This window comes from Eretmochelys imbricata, chromosome 15 (genome assembly GCF_965152235.1).
Source record: "Eretmochelys imbricata isolate rEreImb1 chromosome 15, rEreImb1.hap1, whole genome shotgun sequence".
Classification (NCBI taxonomy): domain Eukaryota; kingdom Metazoa; phylum Chordata; order Testudines; family Cheloniidae; genus Eretmochelys; species Eretmochelys imbricata.
Window position 1 is genome coordinate 11,624,310 of NC_135586.1, and position 14,324 is coordinate 11,638,633.

General features: G+C 42.3%; 1 protein-coding gene across 15 annotated transcripts in view; it reads left to right on the top strand.

The window, feature by feature from the left end:
- The window catches only part of DEPDC5 (DEP domain containing 5, GATOR1 subcomplex subunit), a 65,250-nt gene that overhangs the window by 9,286 nt on the left and 41,640 nt on the right, over positions 1-14,324 (top strand). For 10 of the 15 annotated variants that reach the window (XM_077835474.1, XM_077835481.1, XM_077835482.1 and 7 more), the window contains exons 9-22: positions 739-817; positions 1,175-1,236; positions 2,252-2,321; positions 4,013-4,085; positions 4,959-5,062; positions 5,388-5,462; positions 6,173-6,307; positions 6,971-7,032; positions 7,133-7,206; positions 9,116-9,185; positions 9,668-9,704; positions 10,479-10,599; positions 11,172-11,395; positions 13,616-13,819. In XM_077835474.1, coding sequence (XP_077691600.1) covers positions 739-817; positions 1,175-1,236; positions 2,252-2,321; positions 4,013-4,085; positions 4,959-5,062; positions 5,388-5,462; positions 6,173-6,307; positions 6,971-7,032; positions 7,133-7,206; positions 9,116-9,185; positions 9,668-9,704; positions 10,479-10,599; positions 11,172-11,395; positions 13,616-13,819 — 1,390 coding nt within the window. The remainder of the gene's footprint in view (positions 1-738; positions 818-1,174; positions 1,237-2,251; positions 2,322-4,012; positions 4,086-4,958; positions 5,063-5,387; positions 5,463-6,172; positions 6,308-6,970; positions 7,033-7,132; positions 7,207-9,115; positions 9,186-9,667; positions 9,705-10,478; positions 10,600-11,171; positions 11,396-13,615; positions 13,820-14,324) is intronic. The other 5 variants (XM_077835476.1, XM_077835483.1, XM_077835480.1 and 2 more) reach the window with 2 other exon arrangements.

Here is a 14,324-nt window from a genome sequence, read left to right on the forward strand (position 1 = left end):
CTGAAGAAGAAGAAGGACTGAGAGGACTTGTAGGCTCTAAAATTTTACAATGTTTTATTTGTTATCAAAAATAAATATAAAGTGAGCACTATACACTTTGTATTCTGTGTTGTAATTGAAATCAATAGATTTGAAAATGTAGAAAACATTCAAAAATATTTAAATAAATCATATTCTATTATTGTTTAACAGCTCAATTAATCGTGATTAATTTTTTTAATTGCTTGACAGCCCTAACAGAAAGTTTTCATTAACTATTTGTTTTTTGTTTTCTGAACTGGCAGAAAATATAACAGAGACGCTGAAATGTAAACTCTGAACAAAATGGAATTTTACCAAAGGACAATGTGCTGCCCCATTCACCAACAAATACTTTAAGTGAAACCCTTGCAAGTTCCTTTTCATTATTGCTCACTCACAAATTAATGGTGACACATGCTGCTGGCTATGAAGGATGTGGAGAATAACAAATTCCAGAAATCACACGATTAACACTCTCCAGTGCAATGAGTTCAACTATATTAAGAATTACACAGGACTTTGAAAAGCAAACCCCTCAGAGATTACTGCAGTGCAGTCTATGTAGGCAGAGCTTATGTGTAGCTTAATAATTAATGCCCATGTTAGAGAATGTTGGGATAACTGCTCAGGAGCTAAACAGCTTCCTTCTAGTTAATAACCTTATGAAGCCTTCAGCAGGTATGTCACCACATGACACTATCTCTCACTCCTCGTTAGGTGGTGTTCCGCTCAACTTCAGCCATGGTTTACATCTTTATCCAGATGAGCTGTGAAATGTGGGATTTTGACATCTATGGTATGTAGATAACTTTTTCTCATGTACTTGATTTGAATGTCCTGCCTTGTACGTAGACAATGCATTGGAAATATGAAGTTAGGGTCAGTTGCTATTGACACCAAAGTTGTGCTTTTCTTCCCATCATCTAAAACCTTAGCCCTGCTTGTTGTTGTTTGTCGTGTTCCTTTCTCTGGTAACATCAGCAGTGACTCTTAATGCCTGTAAGGAGGGCTGCCCTGATCCTAATACAACTTTTTGTACTGGAACCCTCAAGATAAGTTTACCTCAAAACAGGGAAGTGTGTGGGTGCGTGTGTAATAAAAATAATGGCAGCTTTCTGATACCTTTGTGCTGCTTTTTTTTTTTTTTTTGCAGGGGACCTGTACTTTGAGAAAGCTGTGAACGGTTTCCTTGCTGATCTTTTCACCAAATGGAAGGTACTGTTGCAGTTTCGTATAGAGCCTGCTTCTAAAAGAACAAGTCATCCCATGTATTTGTCCATTCTCCAGTATCACTTGTTTATCTAATGTGCTGATATCCTCTTTAAAAAGAGCCACAAGCCGGCTATTCAAAGTTAAAAGATAAGACCCTGATTTTTTTACACATTTAGTGAGTCATCAGTTGTAATTTCCAGTGGTCATGACTCCCTTAGTCATGGACCTTCACAAACAAGGGCCCTGGCACGAAAAAGTTTAGTTTAAATAAGGAAATCACAGCAATCTTGAATAAGACACTTAAGATAGGGGTGAATGTCAAATCAACAAATTAGAGGGCAAGGGTAGATTTAAATAATCAAGAGCCCTAAATCTTGAACATGTCAAATGCATGCAAAGTGTGTCTGACATTGCCAGGTGTCCAGGAGGCGAGAAGTGTACACTTTAGGGTTGTCTTATCTCCGTGCTGCTTTTTGGCAATGTTATGAAACTGATAGGAGCCACGTAAGACTTTATGCAGCTGGAAACTGTGAGATGTGAGTATAGTTTGTTTTAATATTGGGACTGGGGGAAGAGGAGGAGAAGAAGTTGCCCTCTGGTTATCCTCTTGGATATCTCAGTGTTTCTTTCTCTCAACTCCTCACCTGGGCCCATATTTCCGTTTTGAAGGGAGACTGGGAGATCTGGTTCAGGTGCTCTCTACAGCTCATTAGTGCCATTTGTTGCATTGGCAAGAAGTTGTCTTCTTAGAGAATGGTGCGTAGTATGCCTCCTATCCCCTTCTACTAGCTTGGCACTACAGGACCTACACAGCAGTGTTGTACAGCCATATAAGCCCCGTGCATTGTTGATTACAGGTGTATCAGTGTTTGCTCTCCTTTTGTTTGTGATAATCTCTGCTCCCTATTTTTTTGTATGTGTGCACTATTAGTCACTTACTGATGAGTGTGTGATTTCAGGGAGAAGAACTATTTTTCTTCTCCCCCGCCCCCAACTTCTTTCTATTCCTCTTGAACAGGAGAAGAACTGTAGCCATGAGGTGACAGTGGTTCTATTTTCTCGAACTTTTTATGAAGCAAAATCCATAGGTAAGAAGCTATTGAATAATAATTTCTCCTCCTTCTCCTGCCCCACCTTTCCATACTCTTGTCTTCAGTCTGTCCCCCTTATCTCTTAGAGGCTGGTGTTAGCTAACAATAGTTTGTGCCAATGAGGAACTTAATTCCATTATTGGGTGCTGTGTTCTGGAGTTCATTAAGAATGTGTTACGCAGGAAGTAACAGTGACAGTGGATGCTTCAGGAGATACGTACATTCCTCAAAATTGCATATGTACAACTTGCACAACTCTGAGTCTGTTTTTATAATTTCTGTTAAGTCCTTGTTATCCTCGGAAATGGTGGGGATGAGAAGGGATCAGAGTATCTGTAAACTTGCAGAGAACCTTATTTTCTTGTACTGTAACTCAAGTATATTTCAAAAGGTGAGCACAGCTGCCCTTTTTGTGTTAGGTGGATGCACTCTCTGTCCAAAGGAGTCCGTGCCAAACACAGTGGGTGCTTGATCAGTCCCTATGTGAATCCTTTAAGGAAAAACCTAACATGAAAGGATGTGGGGCTGTCATAAAAATAAAGGGAAGAGTAACAACCTTTCTGTATACAGTGCTATAAAATCCCTCCTGGCCAGAGGCAAGACCCTTTCACCTGTTAAGGGTTAAGAAGCTAAGATAACCTCGCTGCCCCACTGACAGACCTAACCAAAAAGAAACAGCCAAATGCAGTTCAGTGGACTGAAGAGCGTCAGAAGGCCTTTAACCAGCTTAAAGCGACACTCATGTCTGACCCTGTGCTAAGGGCCCCAGATTTTGACAAACCGTTCCTAGTAACCACAGATGCGTCCAAGCGTGGTGTGGGAGCAGTCTTAATGCATGAAGGACCGGATCAAGAGTTCCATCCTGTCATGCTTCTCAGCAAGAAGCTGTCTCAGAGGGAAAGCCACTGGTCAATCAGTGAAAAGGAATGTTACGCAATTGTCTACGCTTTGGAAAAGCTACGCCCATACGTTTGGGGACGGCGTTTCCACCTGCAAACCAACCATGCTGCGCTACAGTGGCTTCATACCACCAAGGGAAATAACAAAAAACTTATTTGGTGGAGTTTAGCTCTCCAAGATTTTGATTTCGACATCCAACACATCTCAGGAGCTTCTAACAAAGTGGCTGATGCACTCTCCCGTGAAAGTTTCCCAGAATCAACTGGTTAAAATCGTCCTTGAGATGTGGAAAATATTGTTAATCTTTATACAGTTGGTAGTATATTTAGAGGTGCATGTGTCTTATTAACTCTGTTTTCTCCTAGAGCTCCAGGAAGAAATCACAGCCAGTGTTTTCACCCTATCTGTGATTTAGGGGGCGTGTCATAAAAATAAAGGGAAGGTGAAACCCTTTGAAAAGCAAAACCCTTTCACCTGTAAAGAGTTTTGCCTCTGGCCAGGAGGGATTTTATAGCACTGTATAGAGAAAGATGGTTACCCTTCCCTTTATTTTTATGACAAGGGCATATATGCAAATTGTCCCCAAAGTACTCACTCATGTAGAAAGACCCCTGTGACTTCATTTTTAAACCAAATTTAATATTGTCAGAGAGATCTGAAGTTTTTCTTACAGATTTAGATGTGCTCTAGCAATAACTTCCCTTGGCTAAAAAGGGGAGTAAGCCTTTGGGACCCCCTTCAGATTTCTGAATGAACCATCTTCATCCTTGCTTTCCTCTCCATTTCAGATGAGTTTCCTGAGATATACCGTGCCTCAATTCGGCAGGATCACGAGGGAAGATTTTATGAAGATTTCTACAAGTATATTTTCCCCTGTGACAGTTTTGTGTTTTAGGGGATATTTTTGAACAAACACATATGTAATTCTTATTAATGAGACCCATTTCTTGCTAGAATACATCACAAGGGCAAGATCTTAGCACAATGAGAGACACCCCTCTCTGAGTCCTCGCATATTGACCAGTTCTCCCTACACTCACATTTGCTGAATTGTCTTTCTGAGTGGATGGTACACAACACAGTCATACTGCTGCTTAGTTATAGAAATCAGTGACAAACTTCAGAGGCTTTAGGACTTTCTCTGTAGTGCTGATGGTAGCATTTTATGTAAGACTTGGCTGTCTTTAGAATTTTTACTTTTTTGAGTAGCCAAAGGACAGGTGAACCCTTTGTGGGGTGCCAGTGCTGAAACTTTGATTATATTTCCAGTTAAGTTCTGTGTCTACTGATCAGGATGGGATATGGTTATTGAAGCTTTCGCCAGCTGGTAAAGTTGGTCCAGCTTGGAATGCCAGTTCCTCTTTTAAAAAGAAATGATGCTTTTCCATATTAAACATAGAACATGTTACTATATTTCTGTCCTACATGTAGGCTATAATGTAAGATCTTCTATAAGCCATAGATTGTAAGGTCTTCAGGGCAGGAACCTTGCCTACCTTGATGTTTGTACAGCACCTGGCACATTGTGGGTACGAATGGATACCAATACACATAATAAGATGTGTGGTAGCTATCTCACCTGGGAGACAGAGTTGCAGAAGTATTCACTCTCTTCTCTATCATTCATTTCCTCAAGCTGTAGCTTGTGCATCCTTCTCTGCCTCTTAAAACTTCATCTGAGAAGCCTCGTGCTCTCCTTCCTTCCATGGTCCTCAAAAGTTGTGTTCCTTTTAGGGTTGTAGTTCAGAATGAGAGACGAGAAGAGTGGACGTCATTGCTTGTGACCATTAAAAAACTTTTTATTCAGTACCCGGTGTTGGTGCGGCTGGAGCAGGCAGGTAGGGAGATCTTCCTTAGGTGTTTTGGGGTTTTTTTCCCGGGGGGAAGACGGGGGTGGTGGTTTTTTTAAGTGAAACTTAGCTGCAAAGCTTCTAGCTCTCTGTCTAGCAACACTCTACACTGAGGTTGCCTGTTCCAATGCTTATGCCACAAATGACAGCCTTGCTGCCTCCAGTTTCTTGTGGCTCTGTCTGAGGTGGCCTAGGAAGTGCAGGTTGTGATTCTGCATAGGGGAGAGGTGTGGGAATAACTTTGAAGTATAGGAAGTGTCCATTTGTCTGCCTATATTAAAAATGAAATTACTTCTTTCAATCTCTTGTCCAGATGGCTTCCCCCCAGGGTATAATTCTACCTCAGCACAAGGGAACTACCTGGAGGCCATAAATCTTTCATTCAATGGTGAGTAATGAAGCATAAATTTGTGCAAAGTACAGAGAGGTGGGACCACAGAAAGTTACAGCCAATAGCTTTCTGTGGAGTGCTGCTTGCCTAACACTAACCTGTGAAAGCAAGGAGGGGAAAACTATTTAAGTTGTCACTTCTTTCATTCAACAGTAACTAGTCTGTATCTATTTCAGTGAGAACTGATATTAAAGATGAAAGATCTGAAGCTGGGCAGTTTAGGTTCTTGGAACAAACTGCAAAGCTGTGTCTGCATTAAATATTTAATTTTCCTTTGTCTAAATGTGTATTGGTGTGGCTTCTATACATCAGAGTCCTCCAGTCACCATAATGCAGTGGCTTTATTTTTTTGTAAAGAGGCATATCATACTATTTGATCCTGTTGCTCGCTGTCATTGACATCTTGTGTAAGTGGCAGTAAAGCAAACTCTAGCTGACAGGACAGGCACCCATGTATATAGATGCCTACACCCATCATCTGTGCCCTTCTGCCTAACTCTACTGCCAATCCACCATGTCTTTGAAAATCAGGGTGCAAAGATTTTTGGTCATGGCCTTGTAGGCACTAACTGGCTGCACTCCTGTGTTTGGGGAAGGTTGCTTCCTAGCACCATCAGTAGTGAGTTTATTTCTTGAGCGCTTATGAAAACTTTAACATAATTTTATTTTAAAATATGTCTGTTCCTTGATTCTGATTTATCTCATAGTGTTTGACAAGCATTACATAAACCGCAACTTTGACCGGACTGGACAGATGTCTGTGGTTATCACACCTGGGGTGGGTGTGTTTGAAGTGGATCGTCTCCTCATGATCCTGACCAAACAGCGCATGATAGATAATGGTAAAATAGTTTTCATAACGAACTGGCAATGTTTTACAACCTCCATGTATGCAAACAACCTTAGCTCTCCAAAAGTCACCATCACAAAGTCCTGTATCCATCTCAATGATTGTTTATAGCTGGAAGACTTATTTCCATATTAAGTGCAATAATGGGCTGATTTTTAGAGGTCCTAAGCACTTGCAGCTCCAGTTAGTTTCACTGGGATTTGTGAGTGCTCAGCACTTCTTAAAATCAGGCCATGAGGAACTTTCCGTTGAAAAACAATTTTATCTGATATGCATTTGTCATGGGGGAAACTTTTCCTATCTCCCTTCCTGCATGCTGTATAGGTAAACCACAGCAATAACAACATCTGGGCACACCTATGCTCTCCATCATTTTTTGGCATTGCAGATCACTGTTGTGGAAGCAAATCCATTGTGTTAAATATTAGACGAGAAAGAGCAGCCTGGTTATAAAGAAGGCTGCTTCTGCTTCTCAGTAGTTAATGCAAAGAAAGTATGGGATCATTAGCAGTTTATTGTAATCAGATTTAAAAATTTGGTTCAAATACAGCAGATTTATGTAACTTAAACTCAGACTTGTGACCTGCTTGGATTAGGCCAGCAGCAACATTTCTGGATAATATGTGGCTTGACCCCTTCATTTCTTTGTTTTCAGGGATTGGTGTAGATTTAGTGTGCATGGGGGAGCAACCACTGCATGCTGTTCCGCTCTTCAAGGTAACAGAATCTTGGCTCCCCTGAAAGTGCTGCTTATTATGAGACTAGTTGGACAAAACTCACAGTGATTATTGCACCTGTGAACTCTCTCTTCTTTTAGCTGCACAATCGCAGTGGTCCTGGAGATTCTCGCTTAGGAGATGACTACAATATTCCACACTGGATAAACCATAGGTAGGTGTGTTGTTAGGGTTATAGGTAAATATCAGCTAGTGCTGAGCCTTCATGCTGCATGTTCTTCTTCTCCACTGACCTGCTGAAGTCTTCATTTCATTCCATGTTGTTAGTTTCTATGCATTGTGACAGGGTCGGGCCAGACAGCTACAGGAGAGTAATAGAAGGCAGATATATTAGCCCCAGGCTAAGTAGGCCCCTTTTCCCTGGGTAAGGTAATGGGGTGGGTTTCAGAACAATCAGGAACCTTCTGGAGACCATTAAGACAGACAGGCTGATTAGAATACCTGCAGTCAATCAAGAAGCTGCTAGCATCAAGTAAGGCAGGCTAATCAGGGCACCTGGGTTTTTAAAAGGAGCTCACTTCAGTTTGTGGTGTGCGTGTGAGGAGCTGGGAGCAAGAGGCATTAGGAGCTGAGAGTGAGAACGTGGACTGTTGGAGGACTGAGGGGTAGAAGCATTATCAGACACCAGGAGGAAGATCCTATGGTGAGGATAAAGAAGGTGTTGGAAGGAGGCCATGGGGAAGTAGCTCAGGGAGTTGTAGCTGTTGCACAGCTGTTCCAGGAGGCACTCTAGACAGCTGCATTCCACAGGGCCCTGGGCTGGAACCTGGAGTAGAGGGCAGGCCCAGGTTCCCCATGAATCCTCCCAACTCCTGGTCAGACACAGGAGGAGTTGACCTGGACTGTGCATTCAGAAAAACGGCCAAGCTGAGGGCTGCCGTGAAGCTCCAAGGCGAGCAAATCTGCCAAGAAGCGCAAGACCCACCAAGGTAGGGGAGGAACTTTGTCACAGCATGCAAAGCACAAGTAAAGCAAAGTGCATACATACAAAATTTTGAAGGTTATAGAGCAACTTGTAAAGGAAGGAGTCTTGCTCTGAGGCTCCATGTCCAGCAGACTCATTTCTGTCTTTGAAGTTTGCTTGGGCAAATGCAGGAAGTTATGGAAATCAGAATGGACTAGTCAGATCACTTCAACCAACTCAGGAGTAAAGCTGTTACGGGTAAGGAAAATGGGTCTGAAGTGGGTAAAGACTGGAGAAAGTATATGATCCTAGTGAAACACTGAGACCTATAAGTGTGATGTTCTCAACCACCAGGCCATGGTATAGTTATATTTCATTATTTCAAGTATCTTTTTGTTAAGTACTCTGACCGTATTCTCTGTTTTCATAAGAGGCTGAGCCAGAGGTTGAATTATCCCCCCTTCCTATCTCCCCCCCCACACGTGCACACATTCAACAATATCAATATAGCTGCTGCTAGTAGAGGCAAGTTTCCTCTTCATGTCTCTGCATGCCTGGGTGTCTTGATCACTCACACAGATTGCTCATATTCTGTCCTTCCAAATAGATTGATCTTCTCATCAGCTCTTTGCCTTATATGAAAGAGTGCTCTAGGAGTTCTCATCTGAATCTTTTCTTACGGCAAGATGCACATTATCGCAAATAGTTGACTGGTTGCAAATTCAGATGGGAGCAGCTTATAAACAATTATGGTGAGATCATTAGGGGCTAAGTAAATTAGGGAGAGAGTCACCAATGGCACGTAGCATCACATCTTGCAAAAATTAATGGACGTGAACAATTTTCTGGAGAAAGAGGAAGGAAATGAGAGAGTTCAATTGTTAGATTATTGAGGTGAACTGTGGGTTAAGTTGCATTTGAGAGTCTAAGGGTGGGGCCTTTATAGATTCCAACTTTTTCTTGAACTAAAGTGCTTTTGTAACCATCTATCCGAATCTTTCCTGATGTCTACTTCATCTCTTTTCCAGAAAGAGCCTGGCTCAAAATTCTTCCCTTTTCCCAGTCTGTACTGGCAGAAAATAACCAAAACTCAACACTTTTATTTAAAATGCCTATTTCCTAAAAGTTAACTAAACAAGCTTATGTTTTTCCTTTCCAGTTTCTACACATCCAAAAGCCAGCTCCTATGTAACAGCTTCACCCCACGGATTAAACTGGCAGGAAGGAAGGTAGGCTGGTTGCTGGGATCTCTTCCTGTCATCTGGACAAACTGTTGCCTCCTTAGCTGAGGCATGGTGTTCAGTGCTTATCTTTTCCACAGTCCATACTAATTCAGGTGTGACCTAAAGGAACCCCTGTCTTCTTATCGTTCAAAAATACTTGTAATTCTTTTTGGTGCCAGGCATCAAAGCCCGCTACTAGCTCTGTCATAATTATTACACAATTATTACATTAGAAAGCCTCCGTCTGTCTTGGGAGGGAGAAGGGACCCTGGGGAGGAGGAGGAAAAATGTCTCTGGGGGTTGTGACTGGGTATCAAACTTCTGCATCACTGAGATGGTCTGGCTGCCTGATTTGAGTCAGCAGAATAAACCTGCAGTCTGATACCAAGTATTAAGTCTGACACTCCATCACTGTGGGGTCAGATTTCCTTAGAACATGCTAACCTGTTTTATTTTCTTTATCACATTTCCTGTGTCTGCTCCTCCAGTTGCTGACAGAGAAAGTGAAAAATGGTCGAGACCCCTGTGAGTAATTCAGTACTGGAATGACCCAGTTGATTTAAAAAAACAATAAATGGCTCTAACAAGCCAATGACCCTGCAATGAAACCACTATTGATGGGATTGAAAAGGGGATAATTGTGGCAAAAGGCAGAAAACAAGACTCATGTGTCCTGGGGTGCTGGTATAGGTGTCTAATCTGACTTCCTGGTATGTGATCAATGGGGTAGGTTCTTAGCCCTGACTGCTTGTCAATGGCTAGAGGAGATAGTGTCAAGTTGATTTATAGGCCTTGGCCCTCTAGCAGTGTGGCTCGTGGGAAGGATGGGCCTTGACTGCCGTGGTCGAGTGCTGGCAATGCCGTATATACAGAATTACATAATCTCTGGGTTTTCATACTTCAGTACCACCTTTTTTCAGGAATGTGCATATGAACAGAAGGGGTAATTATTTTGTCCTTACACAAGAGGTCTTCTGCAAATTTGCACGTCCTTATTTGGAGGTGGTCACAACACCTCATAGAAATAGGAAGACTTGTCTGCGAATGACTGAATGTAAGGGAGGAGTTAATAGTGAGTCTAAATTGCTGATTCCCAGGTGATTGCTTTCCCAGTTGAGCTAATAGATCTGTTTCAGTTGTTCTATACACGAGACTCTTCTATGCGGTTCCTTACCATATATTTGGGGACAATTCCTTGTCTCTGAAGTGATAGCTGGCTGCTTATAATTTGTCCAGCAATCTCAGAGCTTAAACAGTAATTATAAATGAGACTCCAGAATTAAATGTTCTGTGTTCCAGCATTAGGGGCTCCTAAAGATGCTGAGAATGCCCTTCCCATTCAAGTTGATTATGATGGCTATGATGCCCAAGTGTTCAGACTGCCTGGCCCATCCCGAGCCCAGCGCTGTACCACTTTCAGGTAGGACGCTTTCAAGCAAACTGATTCTGGTTCAGCTTCACCACTTCTGTGTGTTTGCTGTTGTATAAAATGCTCTTGGGAAAGATGGGGAAGGCTGAACACCAAGAGCTTAAAACTTGTCTGAGAATAGTGTTTAGAACTAATATTTTTAGCTGGTATCAGTGACCTTCCTGCTGGTGGCCTTCCCACCATACTACTGTGAAGCCACACTAATGCTATGGGGGCAAGTAAAAGGAATAACTATCAATATATTTCCATCCAATTTAAATTTTGCTTGCTTGTTCAAACAGAAATTATTGTAGCCATTTCTCCTTTTCCTGTGCTCCTGTCAGATTTTGCAAGCTAAGCATGGTTAGGCTGGTTTCGTACTTGGATGACTTTTGAGGAACACATCGGATATATTCAAACACATTTGATATATTCAAAGATGGTGACACTAACCCTTTACCACTGGGCTTGGATTCAGCTATCATTCTACAGGTTCCTGGATAAGTGGGAAGCTATTGGATCCTCTTGATTTGCCCAGGAAGTGGGATTTCACTTCGATGCTATTGAACCTATGTATCCTTCAGTAGGTCTGCGAGGGAGAGAGAGAGCCGCACCAGGAAGAGCTCTAGCTCTTATGATGTCTCGTCCAGCCCTTCTGTGCAGAGCCGCAGCCTGCTCCCAGAGGAGGTGAGGAGCCAAGCTTCCGATGACAGCTCCCTGGGAAAGATCTCCAACATCTTGATGATCCCACGGCCTCATTTGCACCAATACGAAGTCAGCAGCTCCTTGGGCTACACCAGCACCCGAGGTCAGACTGAGGCACGAATGGAGATGGGGAAGTCCCTTCGCTGTGCCCATTGGTTGTGGGGTAGGAAGAGAGAGGTCCTGAGTTCATGTCAGTCACTTCCAGAGCAACACAGAGGGGGAAATTTTCGCATCAGCATTCATGTTACAGCTTTGGAAATGTGTTTATCAGCAATGCACACTTCTGCGCGCAGTACTGTCTCTCCCTTTATACTTGTCCAGTTCCCTTGTGTGTTCTTATTGGCTCACCCTGTATAGACACTGACACTGATCTGCCCAGTTTCCTTCGCTGTTAACATCTTCCTTTAAGAGATCTGTATTCTTCTGTGACCCCTACTACCTTTGGATCCTCTGCAATATGGATATGTGCAACTGATGTTCCATTTTCCAAGCCACTTATGAATCTGTATAATAGAGTTGCTCTCAGCAGTGGGTCCTGTGGGACCCCCTTTATAACTCCTCTCCATGAGGATTTACTGTCATTAACTATAACTTTCTGGTTATAGTTTCTGATCCTTCCTCCTGCCAGCTAACAGAGCCATTTTGCCATGTTAGCACTGGTGCCTGCCCTTTTTATTAATTTCATTCACTGACAGCATGTGGTACCTTCTCCTAAGCCCTGCTGAAATCTAGGTAAATTGCACTCTGTCCACCTTTGACCAGTACTTTGATTCTCTTTAGAAGAAATCAGTCTGATTTTTTTTTTCACTCAATCTGCTCTTAATGAAGGCTGCTTATGCTTTCCTTTTCACTGAGGTCTTGCCATCTCATCTGACACCAGTATCTGCCCTGTGAAAGGAGTTGGACATGCTGGCCTGTAACTGCCGACTGTCCTATTAAAAATGTGCTACTGCTTTTGCTGCTTAAGTTCTCCAGTACTTTCCCTATATCAAGCAATGTATAAATCAAGATGATTGTATTCAGATATTGCTTTACTTTTTAAGGAGACCATCTTGGGGACTGGGCTGAGGAAGGGGGTCAAAGACTTTTTTCCCATTTCTACCACTGACCAACTATGTGACCTTAGGCAAGTCACTTCCCCTCTGAGTCTGTTTACCCACTGTAAACTGGGGATAATTGATACTTACCTTTTGTAATGTACTTCATCATCTATAGGTGGAAAGTGTTCTATAAGAGCCAGATAGCTATCATTGGGCTCTTAAGAGTTCTGCAGTAGAGCCCATCTCCTCCTACTGATGGATGTCAGTGTATGTCATCTTCTGTAATCTGGAAACTATCCCTCTTGCCTCACTACAGGAGTATCTGCCCCATATGGGTACGGTCTTAAGCCTCTTCTTTCCCCTTCACATTTTTTGCTATAACTATGCCCAGGATGTACTCTATTAGCTCTTCCATTTCTGTTTCTGTCACACCTGTTTTCTTCTTTAATTGGATCTTTTGTTTTACTGCTTTTGGGAACTCTGTTTCGTTATTGAATATCCTCTTTCATTGTTGTTTGCAGTTTCCTCTGCACTGCACACTTTTATTGCCTTGAGTTTCCTCTTGCATAGTCTGGACCTTTTTGTATTCTTAACTTCTTCACTGACTTTCTCTTAGGTGCCCTGTTTGCCTTTGTCTAAGACACTTCTTCTGTGTTCTCCAATCCTCAACACTTCCTTCTCCTGCATACTTCATTTCTTTCCTTCATTTACACTTAATTCTAAATAAATGCTTTTGTGCTGTGCATCAGATAGTAGTGACTTAATTGAGCTCACCAAGAACTTGTATCCAGTGGTGAAAGCATGCTCTAGTTTAATGATTCCTGCCACTTCTTTCAATGGTTGAAACTGCCCATTTTTAAAAAAATGGAGTACTTAGATCTCCCCTTTGTCCCATCTCCTATAACTTCACTGCAGTTGCTCTCTTTAAATTTCTGCTTCATCATCAATATTTTGTTATAACTTGTCAGGAATGTCTAGAGTTCTGGGTGAGAACCCCCTGTTTATTACTGAAAAACAGGAAGAAATAACAGTTCTTCATGGCTTGTTTAAAAATTGCTTCCTCTCTGGCTTTCCTACTTTAATGCTTTTAAATGCAGAAAATCCTGGTTCTGTCTTGTCTGGACTCCGATTTATAGTGTAATTTCTGGATTAGTGCCATCTGCCTCCTTCAGCCTCCCTCTGCCCGTCCCCACTTGTCCTAGTGGCTCTTATTTTACTAAGTAGTGTACCTTCTTTTGTGTGGCTCGTTTGGTCTTCTGTTAACTGAAAATTGTGTTTTGCAGATGTCCTTGAGAATATGCTAGAGTCACAGCAACGAGACTCCAGTGCACCAGGGAGGTTTCATGTAGGCAGTGCAGAATCCATGCTGCACATTCGTCCTGGGGGGTATACACCACAGCGGGCATTAATAAATCCCTTTGCGCCATCCCGCATGCCCATGAAACTCACATCCAATAGGAGGCGTTGGATGCACACGTTTCCTGTGGGTGAGTCTTTGTTATAGTATGTTTTTTTTAAACTGTCAAAGCTTTTGAGCTTTAACATGGGGAGGGCACCCCTCTAGATAAGCTGGCAGAGTGAACTGTTCTGGTTTCCTGAGGTAGAGTGCAGCACAATGGGGACTGAGCCAAGAACTGACACAACCTGATGCCCTATTGTCTCTTGGGAATGTTGTCATCTGCTGGTGTCTTCAGTGCTTGAATATCATGGAGCAAGTTTGTGGAAGACGGAGGATATGGAAGCCCAGAGTTCTCCTTTTTTTGTTGTCTGCAGCAGATGGGAATTTCTGGTGGCCTTTACTAGACAGGAGATTCTGGAGGGGCTGTGACTGAGCTCAATAAGTGAATTATTATGGAAGTGCACATCTTTATGTTCCAGGTTTGAGATTCAAATTATGAACTATGCGCAGCTTTCCTTGAGTCTTGTAAAAAGGCCTTCCAAAAAGTATGTCTATGTATTTTAGAACGGGAATCTTCAGTACTTCATTTGATA